The 22500-nt window shown below is 37.2% G+C and overlaps 1 protein-coding gene across 1 annotated transcript; it reads left to right on the top strand.

Moving 5' to 3' along the window:
• Positions 1-10999: 10999 nt before the first annotated feature.
• On the top strand, positions 11000-21845 carry LOC133558845 (homeobox protein Hox-D4b-like). The gene is made up of 2 exons (XM_061909972.1): positions 11000-11547; positions 20899-21845. The coding sequence occupies exons 1-2, from the start codon at positions 11115-11117 to the stop codon at positions 21177-21179; spliced, it is 714 nt and encodes a 237-aa protein (XP_061765956.1). The 5' UTR covers positions 11000-11114; the 3' UTR covers positions 21180-21845.
• The last annotated feature ends 655 nt before the right edge of the window (positions 21846-22500 follow it).

Below are 22500 nucleotides of genomic sequence, written 5' to 3'. Positions count from 1 at the left end.
TGGCGTAATCGACTCGTTCTACGTCAGAATGGTGCGGACTCTCAGTGCTACGCTCCAACTGCTTCACCGGCTTAGCTCGCTACGGTCATGTACTCTCAATCCTCACTTTCTTGTGGATTTTTAGCCATAAGCAAGTCAGACCTTAGCAAAGCAGTGCGAGCCTAGTACTGCTTCTATCTGCGACGAGGACGTTAAAATAATATCTTACGGCGGACATTTATCCATGAAAATATGAAGAAGCTGCTGGAAGGAGACACCTTAGAACTCCACTCTCCAAAGCTAATATTTTTTTACTTTACGACATAAAACTAGTCGTTGCTTGCACGACATTCTATGGTATTGTTTTTCATAAAACATGATCTAAACGTTTATTTTTATTGTCAAACGCATGTTACGTGTAAACATTTTGATTTTTTGGGGGGGTGGACACAAAAGAATAATTACATTTTTATTTGTTTCAACAGTAAAGTCAATTGGACATATTTTGGGTTATGAGCTACATCACAGAACTCGCAAAACGTTTGTCGATTTTGGGTGTTTGTGATGTAAAAATGCACATATTTGTATGTCAGTTCATATCATACCAATGCATCAAAGCAAGGGTGTCCAAACTACAGCCCGCAAGACAAGACATCACAAGTTTATAGCAAGGTATCTGGTCCGCTGAATGCCTTCGGAATTACTGTAGACTTGTTGCCATCTTATTAGGTCAATGACCAAGACTAGTACTTTAAAGTGTACACAGCACATCATTTACTTATATGACCCAATCCAAACAACCTCTCCCAATCATGGCTTAAATAAACTGCAACGGACACAAAAAGTCAACACACGTGGTCATGCATAACACAACCTGCTCACTGAACTTTGTGGATATTGTACAAAAAAAATGTCCAAACACAATATATGATTTAAAAATCCCAGCCATTTAAATAAACCGCAATGCATGATGGGGAAAAATGCAAAACGCTTTCTCCATACTTATCCATGTATGGCGCATTTTAGCTGCTTGACATTTCTGATTGATTACACAACTTTAAGGAGATCGTCACAGGAAGTTAAACATTCACATACAATCCAATTTTATTCATTGCATAGTTATTTATTTTAAAATGTTGAAAGACGCCCTTAGGCTGTATCCGTCTGCGTTTATTCGCAGCGATCACGCCTAATGACGGCGACGTTTGCATTGCGGCTGGAAGCTTGTTTGCGTGTCCTCAAAGCCTGACTGACGACTTCCTGCGTGGTTAAAAACAACACCATGCGACTACAGTAGCGGCCCGCCACTGGTTGCCACGGCGATGCCTCACGCTGGTTCAAAAGACCACGCCCACGTCCTCGCATGGGGGCTAAGAGCTAACATTAAAAAACACTAAACCCATAATTTGCCTTTAATCCTGATTTATGCCATATTGAATCTTTCGTTGTCACCGTTTTGCCTCAGAAGAATTCAGTAGGAAGCAGTTTTTGAAGTAGAGAAAACTACAGGTGGGAGTGTTTGGCCACCTCAGGATGGCATCCAATTCTAAATCAATTATTGATTATTGATTGACAACACTAAACTGGCCCTAGTGTGTGAATGTGAATGTTGTCTGTCTATCTGTGTTGGCCCTGTGATGAAGTGAAGTGAAGTGAATTATATTTATATAGCGCTTTTCTCTAGTGACTCAAAGCGCTTTACATAGTGAAACCCAATAGCTTAGTTACATTTAAACCAGTGTGGGTGGCACTGGGAGCAGGTGGGTAAAGTGTCTTGCCCAAGGACACAACGCCAGTGACTAGGGATGGCAGAAGCGGGAATCGAACCTGCAACCCTCAAGTTGCTGGCACGGCCACTCTACCAACCGAGCTATGCCGCCCCACAGTGATGAGGTGGCGTCTTGTCCAGGGTGTACACCCCTTCCGCCCGAATGCAGCTGAGATAGGCTCCAGCACCCCCCACGACCCCGAAAAGGACAAGCGGTAGGAAATGGATGGATGGATTGATTTACAACACTAAATTGGCCCGAGTGTGTGAATGTGAGTGTGAATGTTGTCTGTCTATCTGTGTTGGCCCCATGATGAGGTGGCGTCTTGTCCAGGGTGTACGCCGCCTTCCGCCCTAATGCAGCTGAGATAGGCTCCAGCACTCCCCGCCACCCCAAAAGGGACAAGCGGTAGAAATTAGATGGATGGATGGATTTAAACCGATTCCCGCAATGTATTATTAGGTTGAATAATTATAAAATGTTTCAAAATCTTCTAGCATATTTTAAAAGTGTATTTTTTTTTTTTTACAAAAATTGCAAAAAAAACCTATTTTGAATCGGAAAAATAAGTGGTTTGGCTGGGATTTGATTTTTTGGAGCACTCCAATAAAAACACCATAATTTGTCATAATTCGGAGTAAAGGATGTGTTATATTTAAAAGATCAATAAGTAGCGGTATATCTACTGACATAAAACACTGATACCAAGATCGTTTTCGGCCGTATCGCCCAGCCCTACTCAGAAGCATTCCTTTCCCTTGTAACGAGAATGTCACTTAAAGCCAACAGCGCGCTGGAGATTATTTTCTACACCCCCCCCCCCACAGAACCCCAGGAAAGAAGACCCCAGAGCGCGAGGCCGCCAGCATGAGCAGCAGCACGCGAGCTTCGCCTATAAATACCCTGTAGAACCGAATGTGTGTGGACTCTGCTCGGTCACAGATTGGGTTCTAGGGGAGTCTATGGGCGGCGACTAACTGCCGGTCACACTTTGTGGACCCCCGACCAGTTTTTTTTTTGAGTGTTCTATGAGGTATGTAACGTCACATTGAGGCCACTGATAAAAGAGTGAGAACACTGTAATGTGCATGCCAGGCCACTAGTTGGCGATGTCATTTTGTAAGGAAACATGATGTGAATAAAGACTTTGACCCCCTTGGACTCACTCGTGGTGTATACTTTGATGGGGAGATCTAATTCCTGGACAGTAATCCCTCGTTTATAGCTGTTAATTAAATTTTTGCAAAACTATCAGAATTATTCGTTATAAATTAAATATTTATATATCACGGCCTTTAAAATGTGTTTTCAAACAAAAACACATAGTAACCTTTACACAAGTTGGACGCAAAATAAAAATGCTGGCTGAGGCCGAGCCAATCAGTGGCCACGATACTGATCGGTGGCCAATACAATACAAACTAGTGGCCAATCAGTATTTTTAGTTCATGTAACCATTTATTTCAAGCTTGAAAGTGCTTATTTTAGGCCAAAAATATGTAGATATATGTATAGTTTGTTAAAAATGTCCAGCCGGAAACACGTTTTGAGGCCTCAACGTTTGTTTACATGTGCATGGACATGTAAACAAACTTACCAAATGGCAATGTTTTCATCGGTTCGACTCTCTCGCTCTGGAAAAAACAAAAAAAACAAAACGCTTGTACACTGTAAAAATTTACTTTAAATGTAGACGTAACAAAAAAAAAAAAAAAAACGTGCATCTCAGTCACCAGAATTTTGCCCCCCCCTGTAAAAACCACCATACATTTTACGGGAGAAAATTCGAAAATAATCATCCTGAATTTTACCGTAAAAGTGGTACTGTTTTTCAGATTACAATCATTCGTTGTAAAAACGACGGTAACGGTAAAAAACTGGCAGCGAATTGACGTAATTTTACTGCAAAAGTGGTATTTTATTCCAATTTACTTAAAATTTTACGGTAAAAACTGGCCAGCATTTTACTATAAAAAAAAGCGTTCGTTTTTTTTTTGTTTGTTTTTTTAATTGACAGTAATGCAATGTAAAAATGATGACTGTATATTTTGCGGTAAAAAAAACTGGAATTGAAATCGCCAGAATTTTATCGTATATGAGATAGTTTTTAAATGTACATTTATTTTCCGCAAAAACTACTGTAAATATATTGGTTGGAAAAAATTGGCAGCTCAACTGCCAAAATTTTAAAAACGACTGAAGATTTTACAGAAAAAAAAGGCCGCTTAAATGGAAGTGACAGTAAATAGCTGTAAAAAATAAAAATGACTGTAGATTTTATGATTAAAAAAATGTTAAATAGGACACTTTTTTCCCTCCACGGTATTGCACTGTAAAAACGACAAGCGTAGATTTTACAGTAGAAAAATGGCAGCTGAATCGCCAGAATTTCCCGCTTAAAAACGACAAGTGTAGATTTTACAGTAGAAAAATGGCAGCTGAATCGCCAGAATTTCCCGCTTAGATGGGTACAGTTTTTCTTACGATAAAATCTGGCACCTTGTTTGCAAACATTTTTCAGTAAACGTGGTACCGTTTTCAAATTTGCAATGACTATTTTTCAAAGACTGTAGATTTCATTGTAAAAACAAAATGGCAGCTGAATCACCAGAATTTTACAGCAAATTACAGTAAATTTTGGTAAAAACAACGGCCGTAGATTTTTTTTTACGATAAAAACGGGCAGCTCAGTTGCCAGAATTTTTCTGTGAAAATAACCGCGGTATGGTTTTTTGCAATTAACAATAATTCATAATGTAAAAAAAACAACACAAAATTTTGGCGAACTGCACTGCCATTTTTTATTCAATAAAAATAAAATATTTTAAATGTCTGCATGCTCCATTTGCGTAGACTAAAATATTCAACATTTTTAATTATGATAACCTCAACTTCTTGTTTTATTTCTACATAAAAAAAAAATATCAACCCGATTTAAAAAAAAATAAATACATTTTTTAAAGTTGAAATTGAAATGTCTATTAGCGTGCACCATTAAAAAACATTTTAAATGGTGAATTTTACTGTAAAAATATTGGCAGCTCAGTCCCCAGAAGTTTACAGTAAATGTGGTACAGTTTTACTATTTACAATATTTTGCTGAAAAAAGAATCGTATATATTACGATAAAAAACCGGCAGCTCAATCGCCAGTATTTTAAAGCAACGGGTAGCTTTTTTCAAACTTTGGTAATTTGCTATAAAAACAATAATGACAGATTTTCGATAGGAAAATTTGCCGCTAAGTCGCGAGCCTTTTATGTTTGAAAAACCACAACGACGGTAGATTTTTACAGTAAAAAAAAAAAAAAAAAAATGTACGCTCAATTGCCGATAATTTACCGCAACAGGTAAATTTTTTCGAATGTTTGTGGATTGCTGTGAAAACGATGCTAGATTTTCGGGGGGAAAAAATAATTAAAAGTAGTACAGTTTTTCAATTCACAGTAATTTGACGTAAAAAAAAAAGCCATAGATTTTACAGTAAAAACTGGCAGCTTAAAAGCGGTACTGTTGTTCAATTTACAATAATTGTATAACGACTGTAGATTTTACAGTAAAAAAAAAAAAATCTCCGCTCAATCGCTGGAAATTTACCGCAACTGGTACTTTTTTTCGAATGTCTGTAATTCGCTGTAAAAACAATGATGCTAGATTTTTGGGAAAAAAAGTAAATAATAAAAAGTGGTACAGTTTTTCAATTCACAGTAATTTGACGTAAAAATAAAAAGACATAGATTTTATGGTAAAAACTGGCAGCTTAAAAGCCAGAATTTTACCGTAAAAGTGGTACTGTTGTTCAATTTTCAATAATTGTATAACGACTAGATTTTACAGTAAAAAAAAAAAAATGTTACCGCAAAAGTCCACCTTTTTTGTCAATATGACAATGATCGTGGATTTTACGATAAAAACATAACTCAATCATGAGAATTTTAGTGTGAAAATAACACAGGTATTTTTTTTTCTTCAAATAACAGTATTTCATGATGTAAAGAAACACTGATATTTTTTTTAATGCCGTTTAAAATGAAAGCTTTTGAAGGTCTGCCTTTTTCCGATCATTTATGACTACTTACCCCCCTTAGTGTTTTATTACATCATTAAAAAAAAACTGCTTTTTTTTTAAAGGTTGCAGTGAAATGTCCATTCTAGCGTGCGCCGTAAAAAAATATTGTGGATTTTACGTAAAAGTGGTCACACGTTTCATTTTACGGTAATTCGCTGTAAAAACGTTGATTTTAAGGTTTTGGCGACTTTTCTTTTTTTTTATTTTTTTTATACATGCTCATGTGCAATTACTGACGTTAAACTTTAACACTCAATCTTACACAACTCTTAATTAAACTGATATTTTTTTTTTACCGATAACACTTCTGCCTCTGTTGAAACGTGTCAAATGAGATAAGAAAATCTGCAATAAAGCAGTCAGGCGTGATTAAAAGCAGCAATTAAAGCAAACTTTGGCGTCTTTATGGGCACTTAGAGAATTCATTAGTTGCTGGGAGTCAGATCCAACGTACGATTAAGGGTCACTTCTTGCACGATTAGGAAATAAAGCCTCCACTCGGGCCAAAAAGCTCATTAATAAACTTCTTTTGGGTTTTTGCGTTCATTTCTCTTGGCGTGACGGCCTTCGATTTTGTGTGGCGGTGTCATCATTTTTTAAAGGCAGCTGGACATCTTTTTTTTTTTTTTAAAAGGCGGGGATTTGATGTGGCCTTTAAAATGCAGGTCGGTGATGGTGAAGGGGACACCTCAAGCTGACCCCGACCCACAACAAAGCCAACTACTAGTCACTGTCTGGCTGCTTTGTATCCCATTCTTGTGGCGGGGGGGCCCTTTCTGCACGCTCACGTTGTGTTGGGGGCCTCCTTTTGACTGCGGCCACAAGGCCAAATATGGCCCCCCCAAGTGCCCTCAATATGGGCCCGATTAATTTTTCAGCCGGGGCCATCTGTGGGGGTAGAAGTCAGTGGGCGAAGAGTCATAAATCTACTGTGCCGGGTCAATGGGGGACGGGGGAAGGGCAGTATAGAGATAGATGATACAGATAAGATTTATTAGACCAAGGGTGTCCAAAGTTTGTCCACCAAGGGCCACATACTGAGAAGTCAATATTGGGCCATTTTGATATGATTTCCTTCTTTAAAAAAATAAAAAGTTGAAAAAACTGAAATTTTACTTCCGAATCTTTATCATCTCGATTCTAAATCGATTCATTATTTAAAAATTATTGTTATCAATTGTGCAAATTTGTTTTTAGGCCATTTTTACAACCGGGAGGAGCTTTTCTAACCTGTGAACTCCTTTTTTCTAAAGTTTCATTAGGAATATTATGCTAAATAATACATTGTGAAAATTGAGTTTAACAAGTTTATCCATCATGTTAAATCGAATCGTTGCCCCAGGAATTGGATTGAATTGTTAGATGCCCAAAGCTTCACACCCGTATAGAAATTAATTACATACATACATACCTACATACATACATACATCCACATACATCCATCCACATGCACCCACACACACGTATATATACACATGTACATGTGTATGAATACATTTTTGTATATATATAATATACACATACATACATATACGTTATATATATATACACACATATATATACATACACATATATACACACATATACATACACATACATTATATATATATATATATATATACATATACACATATACATTATATATACATGTATATATATACACACACACATATGTATATATATATACACACACATACATATATACATATATATATATATATATATACTGTATATATATATACATATATATAAATCCACATATATATATATATATATATATATATATTTATATACACACACACACACACACACATATATTTATACATATATTTGATCCACTGTGGTTTGGACTTTCACAATATCATGTTTGATCCGCTCGACATCCATTGCTTTCGGTCCCCTGGCGGGGGGTGGTTGCCCACATATGCGGTCCTCTCCAAGGTTTCTCATAGTCATCATTGTGGACGTCCCACAGGGGTGAGTTTTTCCTTGCCCTTATGTGGGCTCTACCAAGGATGTCGTTGTGGTTTGTGCAGCCCTTTGAGACACTTGTGATGTAGGGCTATATGAATAAACATTGTTTGACAGTGATTGATATACATATATACACATACACAAAAATTCATACACAAACATATATATATATATATATATATATATACATATAAATATACATATATATGTGTATATATGTGTGACATTATTTATATTATAATATTGAACACTTAAGGAATTTGCTCTCACTGATATTAATCTGATACCAGCACAAATTGGCCATACTTTTATGATTTTGTATTGTGGACTGTTACATAAGATTTGATCAAACTGAAATTACGCAAACAGAACAAATAAAAAAGACTATTTATTATTAACCATCTGGAAAAGACTTGCGCTGTCTTTATTTTTATTTTTTAGCCAAAATCATTTATCAAGCTCATGATGCATTCAGTTAAGTGATGCGAACACGTTTGTTACTGGATACATTTTATCACGCCGCTTCCTTCGAGACTTTGTATCTGTATTTAATAGCTTTTCATGTTTGTTTATAATGACAAATGTGGTGTTTTAGACCACAATTAGGTTTAAAGGCCTACTGAAACCCACTAATACCGACCACCCAGTCTGATAGTTTATATATCAATGATGAAATATTAACACTGCAACACATGCCAATACGGCCGGTTTAGTTTACTAAATTACAATTTTAAGTTTCCCGCGGACTTTCTTGTTGAAAACGTCGCGGAATGATGTTTGAGACGTTATTGGTTGGAAGGGACATTTTAGCCCAGCACCAGCAAAAAATGTAGCTGTCAACACTGAATATTGCATTGTTGTATTTTTTTTTTCCACAGTTTATGAACTTACATTCACATTATCTTGAAGTACTATTCAATAAATACATTTATAAAGGATTTTTTAATTGTTGCTATTTTTAGAATATTTAAAAAAAAATCTCACGTACCCTTTGGCATACCTTTAAGTACGCGTACCCCCATTTGAGAACCACTGATTTAGGACTACCACTGGACACAAGTATTGGGACACTTAGGGCTAACACTAGGCAAAAGTATTGGGACATCAATCAAAATTGCGCTCTAGCGCCCCCTAGGAAAAAAACACAGACAAAACTACTTGTAACTTTCGTTAGGAATGTCGTAGAGCATGGGTGTCAAACACTGGCCCGCGGGCCAAATTTGGCCCGCCGTGTAATTTCATTTGGCCCTTGAGGTAATATCAAACGGTATAGCTCAGTTGGTAGAGCGGCCATGCCAGCAACTTGAGGGTTGCAGGTTCGATCCCCGCTTCTGGCATCCTAGTCACTGCCGTTGTGTCCTTGGGCAAGACACATTACCCAATTGCTCCCAGTGCCACCCACACTGGTTTAAAAAAAATGTAACTTAGATATTGGGTTTCACAATGTAAAGCGCTTTGAGTCACTTTGAGAAAAGCGCTATATAAATATAATTCACTTCACTTCACTTCAAATTAAGATTAGAGCTGGCCCGCTGGTATTATACAGGGGCGGTGCTGCTGTAACAATGCGTTTGCCAACCCTCACGATTTACCCGAGAGACTCCCGGATTTCACTGCCCCTCCCAAAAATCTCCCGGGGCAACAATTCTTCCGAATTTCTACCTATTTCCACCCGGACAACAATATTGGGGGCGTGCCTCGAAGGCACTGCCTTTAGCGTCCTCTACAACCTGTCGTCACGTCCGCTTTTCCGCCATACAAATAACGTGCTGGCCCAGTCACATAATGTATGCGGCTTTAACACACACGAACGAATGCCACGCATACTTGGTCAACAGCCATACAGGTCAAACTGAGGGTGGCCGTATAAACGACTAACACTGTTACAAATACGCGGCACACTGTGGAGCCACACCAAACAAGAAGGACAAACACGTTTCGGGAGAACATCTGCACTCTAACACACATAATACCCAGAACTCTTTGCAGCACTAACTCTTCCTGGACGCCCGCTACCACCAGACCCGCCCTCCCCAATTTTTATTTAAATTTTATTTGATATGCCATTGATATTTTTTAATTATTATTGATAGGTTGATTGGCAACCGGGCTTCACGGTGGCAGAGGGGTTAGTGCGTCTGCCTCACAATACGAAGGTCCTGCAGTCCTGGATTCAAATCTGTGTGGAGTTTGCATGTTCTCCCCGTGAATGCGTGGGTTCCCTCCGGGTACTTCGGCTTCCTCCCACCTCTAAAGACATGCACCTGGGGATAGGTTGATTGGCAACACTAAATTGGCCCTAGTGTGTGAATGTGAGTGTGAATGTTGTCTGTCTATCTGTGTTGGCCCTGTGATGAGGTGGCGACTTGTCCAGGGTGTACCCCGCCTTCCGTCCGACTCTAGCTGAGATAGGCGCCAGCGCCCCCCGCGACTCCAAAAGGGAATAAGCGGTAGAAAATGGATGGATGGATGATTGGCAACACTAAATTGGCCCTAGTGTGTGAATGTGAGTGTGAATGTTGTTTGTCTATCTGTGTTGGCCCTGTGATGTGGTGGCGACTTGTCCAGGGTGTATAATGCCTTCCGCCCGAATGCAGCTGAGGTTGGCTCCAGCGACCCCAGAAGGGACAAGCGGTAGAAAATGGATGGATGGATCATTTGAAACTCGACTTTGCATGTCACTAAAGTTATATAAGCCTTGTTTGTTCAAGATTCAATGCAAAACTTGTTTGGATCCCTCTAAAAAGGTTAATTTGTTCAATCTTGGCCCGTGGCTTTGTTACGTTTAAAATTTTGGGCCCACTCTGTATTTGAGTTTGACACCCCTGTCGTAGAGACATGACACAAAAACCTCTATGTAGGTCTGACTTAGACCAGGGCTTGGGTCGCGGGGGCAGCAGCCAAAGCGGGCCCGACCGATGCTGCTTGGAGCTTTAATTTGTATTATTTTTCCTTGTTTTATTTGACGTGTTTCAAGCCGCGGGCTGCAAATGGCCCCCGGGCCTCACGTTGGACACCCCCGAATGAGCCACACGCCGCTTAAATCTACACAAACGAACCATTTTCTCATTTATTCCGCCGGAAAATTCTTCATCAGCCTTATAATGAATGTTTTTTTAGCGCGATTTTTGTTTTGTTTTTTTCCTTAAAAGGACTGTGACGCGCGCTCCTATTGGCTGGCCGCAGCGTCACGTGATCGTCGCGACCGTCCGTCTATTTGACAGCCGCGGGATGGCTTGATGCCAGAGGGGGGAACAAGGCACGGAGAAGAGGGGCGAGGAAGAAAAATTAGTATTCTCCTACCAGCTCCGCTATAAATCAATCATGGAGTCGTACGTGGTGAGCTGCAAATATGCTGAGCCGCACTTCCCGCCTTGTGAAGAAGATTACGGCCATTTTGCTGACCAAGGGGGGTTTTATAACGGCCCCCAGGACGGCGGCTGCGCGTACGGCGGCCGCTACCAGGAGGCCGCGTACGCGCCCCAGCCCGCCGCCTATGAGCACCCCTTGCAGGGGGCGGCCGGGCATCGCCCCCGCGAGGGAGCCGAGCGCCTGCCCCAGCAAGGTGCGCCTTTCCCCGGCGGCGGCGGCGAGTGTGAGGACGCGGCCGGGAAGGAGGCGGGGTACACGCCGTGGATGACGGGCGCCAATAAGCCCGCTCAGGTGCAGCGGAGAGGCGCCGGAGGTGCATGCCAGGCCAAGGACAAGCCGCCCGTTGTGGTCTATCCCTGGATGAAGAAGGTGCACATCGCCCACGGTGAGGATTCTAATCTCCACCATTTACACTTTTTACACCTTGGATGTCGTTTTATTTTATGGCTGCACCCCCCCTAGACCCCCACCACCCCCCCGGCACCAACAACTCATCAGACCCCCCCCCCCCACGCCCCCCTTCCTCCATGCCTTGTAGTGTTTTGTCCATTTGGGAGCAGCATTTCTTTTGGAGAGTTATTTACGATCGCAGTGAGAGTCAGACAGAATTACAGCCGCTATAAACTTTTATGGCTGTGTGTGTGTGTGTGTGTGTGTGTGTGTGTGTGTGTGTGTGTGTGTGTGTGTGTGTGTGTGTGTGTGTGTGTGTGTACAAAGAGATGGGCTTGAAAAAAAAAAAAAAAAGTAGAAAATGGTTCCTTAACCGGTTTGCCAGTTGACCACAAATGGGATTAGGAAAATAATAAAATTTTCAATATAAACAATAGGTGTCCATGCACAAACCTAAAGGTGTCAAACTCATTTCAAGGCAGGGGGCCACATCGCATGCATGCATGCTCAGATAATGTCATTTCTGAGCATCCATTCATTTGCTACCGCTTGTCCCTGTCTGAGCATGTATTATAATAGTTACAAATCCATCCAACCATTTTCTTTCTTTCTTTTTTTTTTTACATATTTGTAAAAATGGGAGTAATAACTGCAAAAACTGCAGCTCAGTCGCCACAATTTTATATACATTTTTTGTCATGTACAGGAAAAAAAAATAATTTAAAAAGGTAAAAATCTGGCAGTTTAGCTGTGAGTGTAAAAAAAAATCTACAGTGAATTTGATTGTAATAAATCAGGCAGATGTTTTTTTCAACTAAAATATTTGGAATAATGTATATTTATATATGTATATATATTTTTGGTTATAATATAATAAACTTTAAAAGTACTTTGACACATTATTTTCAGGCCATATTAGACGATGACACAGCGCACCAAATTTGGCCCCCGCACCTTGAGTTTCACATCGCTGCTGAATTTACAGAATAGAAAGAACCACAAATGGGATTAGAAAACAATGACATTTTCAATATAAACAATAGGTGTCCATGCACAAACCTAAAGGTGTCAAACTCATTTCAAGGCAAGGGGCCACATCGCATGCATGCATGCTCAGATAATGTCATTTCTGAGCATCCATTCATCCATCCATTCATTTGCTACCGCTTGTCCCTTTCGGAACATTTATTATAATAGTTACAAATCCATCCAACCATTTTCTTTCTTCTTTTTTTTTTTACATAAAAATGGGAGTAATTACTGCAAAAACTGCAGCTAAGTTGCCACATTTTTAATACCTTTGTTTTCATTTACAGGAGAAAAAAAAAACAATTTAAAAAGGTAAAAATCTGGCAATTTAGCTGCAAGTGTAAAAAAAATCTACAGTGAATTTGATTGTAATTAGCTTTTGGACTCATAAATCAGGCAGATATTTGTTTTTAACTAAAATATTTGGAATTATTTACATTTATATATGTATATATATTTTTAGTTATAATATAATAAACTTTAAAAGTACTTTGACACATTATTTTCAGGCCATATTAGACGATGACACAGCACACCAAATTTGGCCCCCGCACCTTGAGTTTCACATCTGTGTTGAATTTACAGAATAGAAAGAACCACAAATGGGATTAGAAAACAATGACATTTTCAATATAAACAATAGGTGTCCATGCACAAACCTAAAGGTGTCAAACTCATTTCAAGGCAAGGGGCCACATCGCATGCATGCATGCTCAGATAATGTCATTTCTGAGCATCCATTCATCCATCCATTCATTTTCTACCGCTTGTCCCTTTCGGAACATGTATTATAATAGTTACAAATCCATCCAACCATTTTCTTTCTTTTTTTGTTTTACATAAAAATGGGAGTAATTACTGCAAAAATTGCAGCTCAGTTGCCACATTTTTAATACCTTTGTTTTCATTTACAGGAGAAAAAAAAAACAATTTAAAAAGGTAAAAATCTGGCAATTTAACTGCAAGTGTAAAAAAAATCTACAGTGAATTTGATTGTAATTAGCTTTTGGACTCATAAATCAGGCAGATATTTGTTTTTAACTAAAATATTTGGAATTATTTACATTTATATATGTATATATATTTTTAGTTATAATATAATAAACTTTAAAAGTACTTTGACACATTATTTTCAGGCCATATTAGACGATGACACGGCGCACCAAATTTGGCCCCCGCGCCTTGAGTTTAACATCCCTGGTGATTCACAGAACAGAAAGAACCACAAATGGGATTAGAAATAACATTTTCAATATAAACAATAGGTGTCCATGCACAAACTTAAAGGGGGCAAACTAATTTCAATTAAGGGGCCACATGGCATGCATGCTCAGAATCCATCCAGTAGAAAATGGTTCCTTAACCGGTTTGCCAGTTGACCACAAATGGGATTAGGAAAATAATAAAATTTTCAATATAAACAATAGGTGTCCATGCACAAACCTAAAGGTGTCAAACTAATTTCAAGGCAAGGGGCCGCATCACATGCATGCATGCTCAGATAATGTCATTTCTGAGCATCCATTTATTTGCTACCCCTTGTCCCTTTCTGGACATGTATTATAATAGTTACAAATCCATCCAACCATTTTCTTTCTTCTTTTTTTTTTTTTATATACATAAAAATGGGAGCAATTACTGCAAAAACTGCAGCTCAGTCGCCACATTTTTTATACCATTGTTTTCATTTACAGGAAAAAAAAAAATTAAAAAGTTAAAAATCTGGCAATTAAGCTGCAAGTGTAAAAAAAAATCTACAGTGAATTTGATTGTAATTAGCTCATAAATCAAGCAGATATTTGTTTTCAACTAAAATATTTGGAATTATTTACATTTATATATGTATATATATTTTTGGTTATAATATAATAAACTTTAAAAGTACTTTGACACATTATTTTCAGGCCATATTAGACGATGACACGGCGCACCAAATTTGGCCCCCACGCCTTGAGTTTCATATCTCTGCTGAATGTACAGAATAGAAAGAACCACAAATGGGATTAGGAAAATAATAAAAGTTTCAATTCCCTGCTTAGGCTGCTTGCCCCCGCGACCCGACCTCGGATAAGCGGAAGATGATGGATGGATGGATGGATAAAAGTTTCAATATAAACAATAGGTGTCCATGCACAAACTTAAAGGTGTCAAACTCATTTCAAGGCAAGGGGCCACATCCCATGCATCCATGCTCAGAAAATTAAATATTATAGTATTTACAAATCCATCCATCCATTTTCTACATTGTCCTAAATTACCTCATTAAATGATTACTCAACTTTTTTTTTTTTTAGATATTGGTAAATATGGAATAATTAATATAAAAAGTACTGCTCAGTCGACCACATTTTTTATACCATTTTTTTTCCATTTACAGTTATATGCTGAAAAAACCCCCCCAACAATTTAAAAGATAAAATTACGGCAATTTCGCTGCAAGTTTAAAAACTCTACAGTGAATTTGATAGTAATTAGCTTTTGGACTCAATCAAGCAGATATTTATTTATTTTCAACAAAAAATGTTTGGAATTAATCATTTATATATTTGTTTCGTTATTAGATAATAAAGTTTAAGTATTTTATTGACACATTATCAGGTCATATAAAATCATGACATAGCACCCCAAATTTGGCGCCCGCGCCTTGAGTTTCACATCCCTGGTGATTCTCAGATAGAAAGAACCACAAATGGGATTAGAAATAATAACATTTTCAATATAAACAATAGGTGTCCATGCACAAACTTAAAGGGGGCAAACTAATTTCAATTAAGGGGCCACATGGCATGCATGCTCAGAATCCATCCATCCATTTCCTACCGCTTGTCCCAAACTACCTCAAACGATTTTTTTACTTTTAGATATTTGTAAAAATTGGAGAAATTAATGTAAAAACTGCAGCTCAGTCGCCACATTTTTTATACCGTTTTTTTCATTTATAGTTATATGCTGGAAAAAAAACAATTTAAAAGGTAAAATGATGGCAATTTCGCTGCAAGTTTAAAAAATTTACAGTGAATTTGATAGTAATTAGCTTTTGGACTCATTAATCAAGCAGATATTTATTTATTTTCAACAAAAAATGTTGGAATTAATCGTTTATACATTTGTTTCGTTATTAGATAATAAAGTTTACTTTATTGACCCATTATCAGGTCATATAACATGATGACACAGCGCCCCAAATTTGGCCCGCACGCCTTGAGTTTCACATCCCTAGTGATTCTCAGAATAGAAAAAAACACAAATGGGATTAGAAATGATAACATTTTCAATATAAACAATAGGTGTCCATGCACACATTTAAAGGGGGCAAACTCATTTCAATAAAGGGGCCACATCGCATGCATACTCAGTAATTTCATTTCTGAGCATGTATTATACTTAAAAATCCATCCATCCATTTTTTACCGCTTGTCCCAAACTACCTCAAATGATTTTTTAACTTTTTTTTTTTAGATATTTGTAAAAATGGCAGAAATTAATGTAAAAACTGCAGCTCAGTCACCACATTTTTTATACCGTTTTTTTTATTTACAGTTATATGCTGGAAAAAAAACACAATTTAAAAGGTAAAATTATGGCAATTTCGCTGCAAGTTTAAAAAATCTACAGTGAATTTGAAAGTAATTAGCTTTTGGACTCATTAATCAAGCAGATATTTGTTTGCAACAAAAAATGTTTGGAATTAATCATTTATATATTTGTTTCATTATTAGATAATAAAGTTTAAGTACTTTATTGACGCATTATCAGGTCATATAACATGATGACATGGTGCCCCAAATTTTGGCCCCTGTGCCTTGAGTTTCCCATCCCTGCTGATTCACAGAATAGAAATAAACACAAACGGGATTAGAAATAATAACATTTTCAATATAAAGAAGAGGTGTCCATTCACAAACTTAAAGGTGTCATGCATGTATTATAATATTTACAAATCCATCCATCCATTTTCTACCGCTTGTCCCAAATTGTCTCATTAAAGGATTTCTCTTTTTTTTTTTTTATAAATAATTGTAAAAATGGGACAAATTAATGTAAAAACTGCAGCTTAGTCGCCACATTTTTTATACCGTTTTTTTTTATTTACAGTTATATGTTGGAAAAAAACAATTTAAAAGGTAAAATTCTGGCAATTTAGCTGCAAATATAAACAAATCTACAGTGAATTTGATGGTAATTAGTTTTTGGACTCAAAAGTCAAGAAGATATTTATTATTTATTTTCAACAAAAAATGTTTGGAATTAATTATATTTGTATATTTGTTTCGTTATTAGATAATAAAGTTTAAGTATTTTATTGACACATTATCAGGCCATATAAAATGATGACACTGCGCCCCAAATTTGGCCCCCGTGCCCTGAGTTTCACATCACTGCTGATTCACAGAATATAAAGAAACACAAATGGGATTAGAAAATAATAAACTTTTCTATATAAACAGGCGTCCATGCACTAACTCAAAGGTGTCAAACTCATTTTAAGTAAGGGGCCACATGCATGCATTATAATATTTACAAATCCATCCATCTATTCTCTACCGCTTGTCCCAAATTGCCTCATTAAATGATTTCTCAACTTTTTTTTTTTTTAGGTATTTGTAAAAATGGGAGAAATTACTATAAAAACTGCAGCTCAATTGCCACATTTTTAAAACCGTTTTTTTTTTCCATTTACAGTTACATGCTGGGGGAAAAAAACAATTTAAAAGGTAAAATTATGGCAATTTAGCTGCAAGTGTAAAAAAAAATCTACTGTGAATTTTATAGTAAGTAGCTTTTGGATTCTTAAGTCAAGCAGATATTTATTATTTATTTTCACAACAATTTATGGTAATTAATTATATTTATATATTTGTTTCTTTATTAGATAAAGTTTAAAAGTACTTTATGGACACATTATTTATAGGCCATATAAGATGATGACACGGTTCCCCAAATTTGGCTCCCGAGCCTTGAGTTTCACATCCCTGCTGATTCACAGAATAAAAAGAACTGTTTTTTTTTTCCATTTGTTAATTTGTTATCAATTAATTCGATTGGTATTATAAGGCTGAGAAATAAAACCCTAAACCTGTTATGTATATATGTTTTATACGGGAAATTTAGTTTTTATAAATATAAAAAGGCAAATTTAATGTTAATTATTATTTCTTTTTTTGTATGTTGGACTATTTGACAATACAATGTGCCCAGAGACCAAAAATGATGGGTTAAAAAATACCCCAATTTTAACCCAACTGCTGTTATTTTAACTTAACATTTTAGGTCAATTTTTTCAACCCAACTTTTGCGTTGAATTATTTAACCAAAAAGTGAAGTTATGCTAACTCAATGTTGGGTGGTTGTAAATAATTTCAATGAGATGAATCCATAATAAATGTCCTTCAAGAAAAAAGTAACTTTTTAATAATAATAATAAAAAAAACATTTTAGCCAAAAAGTGTTACTCGTAAAACCCAAAAATGGTTCACAACTTTGAAAACCCCCAAATTCAGTTCAAATAAGACCCTCATAACCCCAAAAAATGGATTGCCATTCATAAAAAAACTCCAAAATTTAAGCAAACACTAGCAACTCATAAATTGGGTTATCAAAATAACCCAGTATTTTTTAGTGTGCATTTAGTCTTTTTATAATTTAACAAAACTAATTGATAACTACTTTTGTGCAATAAAAAATATTTGCCTTCTTGTTCCGAAATTCTTACAGAAAAACTGAGGTTTGGAGCAAAAAAAAAGGAACTTATAATTTTTTTTTTTTTTAAAGTATAAGAACAAATGTTGTTAATGTTGGGTTATTTATCATTAAACATTTAGATAACTTGTACAGAACAATACTTACAATTTTGCATTCTGTTCTTAAATTCTTACAGAAAAATTTAGCTTTTGGAGACAAAAAAAGCAAACTTTAAAAAAAAAAATTACATTATTTATTGTTAATGTTGGTTTATTGCCATTACAACGTGCCTTTTAAGTATTTTAAAAACATTTGGTAACTATTACAGAACAATACTTTAATTGTTGCGATATTGTTCTGAAATAATTACGGAAAAATGCAGCTTTTGTAGATAAAAAGGCAACTTTTTAAAAATGTTTAGTTAATGATGGCTTATTGAAAATACAGTATGACTATTAAGTGTATTTATAATTTAACAAAACTTTGACAACTACTAAAGAACAACACTTAAACTTATGCGTTATTGTTCTGAAATAAATACGGAAAAATTCAGCTTTTCTAGATATAAAAAGGCAACTTAAAAAAAAATGTATTGTACAAAAGGTTTTTTAATGTTGTGTTATTGACAATATGTGTGCCCTTTGAGCCCATTTTCAATTTAACATTTTAATATGTTGATATCTAAATAGGATTTTATTTGTTTTAATTTGTAAAGAAACTTTGTAGACATGGGTGAAATAATTTGTTCTTATATCTGCTTTCTCAGAAATCTCATGTGGTGTCCAAAAGGTGGCCTGGGCCCATTTGTGGTCCACAGCATATTTTGAAATAAATTAAAACCAAAAACAACAGTAAAAATACAAGAAAAAAAAGATCAAAACGACACAATAATGAAAAAAGGATGATATTTTTATATATCAATAATACACTTTGTTACTTGTATACAATTTGTATGCAGGGCAATTCAAAGTGAAGGCAAAAATAATCATATTTCAGATTAAAAGCATACAATATACTCATCATAAAAACGATCATAATTCAAATTAAAGTATTTTCAGTTGTCTTATATGCACAATTAATCAAGTATTATATAATCTAAACTTAAAGTGCCAATGATTATCACACACACACTAGGTATGGCCAAGTTACTCTCCGCATTTAACCCATCACCCTTGATCACCCCCTGGGAGGCGAGGAGAGCAGTGAGCAGCAGCGGTGGCCGCGCCCGGGGATAATTTTTTGGTGATTTAACCCCCAATTCCAACCCTTGATGCTGAGTACCAAGCAGGGAGGTAATGAGTCCCATTTTTATAGTCTTTGGTATGACTCGGCCGGGGTTTTTTTTTTTTTTTAAAGTTGAAACCAAAAATAAGCGTGCTGGATAGGAATGTAACACCGACATATTTTTTTTGTTTTTGTTTTTTAATAATGAATTTATTAATCAATCCAACAAAACAATACATAATAATGCAATCCATTCTAAAACCAAACCCGACCCAGCAACATTCAGAATAGCAATAAAAAGAGCAATTGAGGACACACAAACATGACACTGTACAATCTAAAAGTAGTCAAACAAAAATTAATATTATCAATATCAGTAACAATTTCAAAATAGCAGTGATTAAAAATCCCTCATTGATATTATCATGGCGCAGTGGGTAGAGTGGCCGAGCGCAACCCGAGCGTCCCTGGTTCAAATCCCACCTAGTACCAACCTCGTCACGTCCGTTGTGTCCTGAGCAAGACACTTCACCCTTGCTCCTGATGGGTACTGGTTGGCGCCTTGCATGGCAGCTCCCTCCATCAGTGTGTGAATGTGTGTGTGAATGGGTAAATGTGGAAGTAGTGTCAAAGCGCTTTGAGTACCTTGAAGGTAGAAAAGCGCTATACAAGTACAACCCATTTATCATTTATTTATCATTAAAAACGTTAATACAAAAATAATAAAAAATAAATAAAAATGACAATGCATAGAATCTCATAAGCTTGATAACACACTGTGTCCAATATTTTACACAAAGATATAATAGGTCATATTTTGGTTCATTTAATACTTAAATTTAAATAATGGATCCCGAATTCCAATATATGACTCATTATCTAAACTAAATGCAGTTTTTTTCTACTGATATCATCTCCATAGCTTGTGTATACCAGTCAGTATGAGTTAGACCATCAACATCTATCCATTTTTTTTTTTTTAAATATTACCCGTTTTGTTATTATGCATATTGCCGTGGTTTTGAATTCACAACCTACCGATCTCAGGGCGGACACTTTAACGCTGACATGTTTTGTCTGTTTTTACTTTTTTTTTTTTTTTAAATAAAAATATCAAAATGGCCTTGCATGCTTTCACTTTTCAGTAGGCGTAAATAAATAAAGTTTGTCTTCAATACTCTTTTGTTCTGCATAATTTATATATTTTCATTATTTTAAAAACTGTAAAGCGCTTAACTTGCCAAAGTGCTAAAACAATAAAACTTTTGATTGACTTGATTTATTCAACGGATCTGCATTTTCACATTGCGTAATGTGTGAGTGGGGTGTGTGTGTGTGTGTGTGTGTGTGTGGGGGGGGGGGGGGGGGGGAAGCAACTCAAATAAATGACATATTTCCCATCTCATTCCAGTCAACCCAAACCACGTGGGCCCGGAACCCAAGCGTCTGCGGACGGCCTACACCCGCCAGCAGGTCCTGGAGCTGGAGAAGGAGTTCCACTTCAGCCGCTACCTGACGCGCCGCCGCCGCCTGGAAGTGGCCCACACCCTGTGCCTGACTGAGCGCCAGGTCAAGGTGTGGTTCCAGAACCGCCGCATGCGCTGGAAGAAGGACAACAAGCTGCCCAACACCAAGGGGCGCGGCAAAGCCAAGAAAGCCGCCGTGACGGACGGCGTGCACCAGGGCAAGTGAGGGCCCCGGGGGGGTCCAGGGGCCACGTGGAGGTCCATCAACAAGGACATCATAGCTTAAGTCTTCTGTTATCATGCCAAAAAAAAAAAAAAAGTTCTGGATCTTCTCAAACAATTCCTTTCATTCTCATTTTGGGCCATGCTGATGATTTGAGTCAAGAGAACAGGGTTTTTTTTTTCTTCGAAATGATGATTATTATTATTTCTACAGGGTATAAGCATAAAACAGGGTTCTAAATACAGCTGGGATGTGAGGCTTCGTATGCACGCGACCAAAATGTTTCCACATGAAGGACACCAGAGGCGCCAAATGGACTGACTGTTGATTTGCTTTGCAGCAGGACGAGCAGCCATATTGCACAGCTGAGCTCCAAAAGGTGCTTTTCTTGGAGGGTCTTATAATGCAGCCAACATATTTGTCTCAGGGTCTACTAACAGGGTTTTTGTCCATTCTGCATGCTCACTATATAATAAGAATTATGTCATGTTTGTTTGTGTATTATTCCGCCAGTACTTAATATTTTTTAATTTGTATTGTCTTAAAGCATATTTTATTCTTTTAGTAGCATTTGTGTGTTTTTTTCTATGTGATCCGTAAAAAAAGAAATTCAACAATGAGCATTCGTGTATACAATTTTTATATGGGAATATGTTTTTGATACAAAAAATGCTTTGATAAGTAAATAAAATAAAAATGTACACTAACTTGTCTTTGCTATTTTATTTTTTTTGTTTTCATGCGAGTTTTTTTTCAGCATAATGAGCATACTTCGGTTCTCCAGGACAGATTCGCTCTCGTGGCCCAAAGCTAGTGGGCAGCCGGAGACGGAGTCAACTCTCTTGGTCTCTTTGTTGGGGGACGGCGTGGCGAAGTTGGGAGAGTGGCCGGGCCAGCAATCTGAGGGTTCCTGGTTCAATCCCCACCTTCTACCATCCTAGTTACGTCTGGTGTGTCCTTGGGCAAGGTACTTCACCCTTGCTCCTGATGCGTCCTGGTTAGCGCCTTGCATGGCAGCTCCCACCATCAGTGTGTGAATGGGTGAATGTGGAAATACTGTCAAAGTCCTTAAAAAGGGGTAGAAAAGCGCTATACAAGTACAACCATTTACCATTTACTTCGGTTTCCCGGGACAAATTCGCTCTCGTGGCCGAGAGCTAGTGGGCAGCCTAGGACGGAGTCAAGTCTCTTGGTCTCTTCGATGACTCTGTTCCTGTCGCTGGCCGCATCATCCCATATCCCGGCAGACCACAGCATGGAGCAGAGGTTCCTTAATCTTTTTCACCTTGGGGCCCAACTTTTCCACTACAGAGGGGCCCGGGAC

The sequence above is a fragment of the Nerophis ophidion genome, linkage group LG09 (assembly GCF_033978795.1).
Source record: "Nerophis ophidion isolate RoL-2023_Sa linkage group LG09, RoL_Noph_v1.0, whole genome shotgun sequence".
Lineage (NCBI taxonomy): Eukaryota > Metazoa > Chordata > Actinopteri > Syngnathiformes > Syngnathidae > Nerophis > Nerophis ophidion.
The sequence above is the reverse complement of the archived record's forward strand: the minus strand, read 5'-3'. Positions and strand labels throughout refer to the sequence as shown.

What these genes read in the sequence shown, in the direction of transcription:
- LOC133558845 (XM_061909972.1), top strand. Translation starts at nt 11,115, where the DNA reads ATGGAGTCGTACGTGGTGAGCTGCAAATATGCTGAGCCGCACTTCCCG. An exon ending in GAAGGTGCACATCGCCCACG is followed by an intron (nt 11,548 to 20,898) that starts GTGAGGATTCTA and finishes ATCTCATTCCAG; the next exon opens with TCAACCCAAACCACGTGGGC.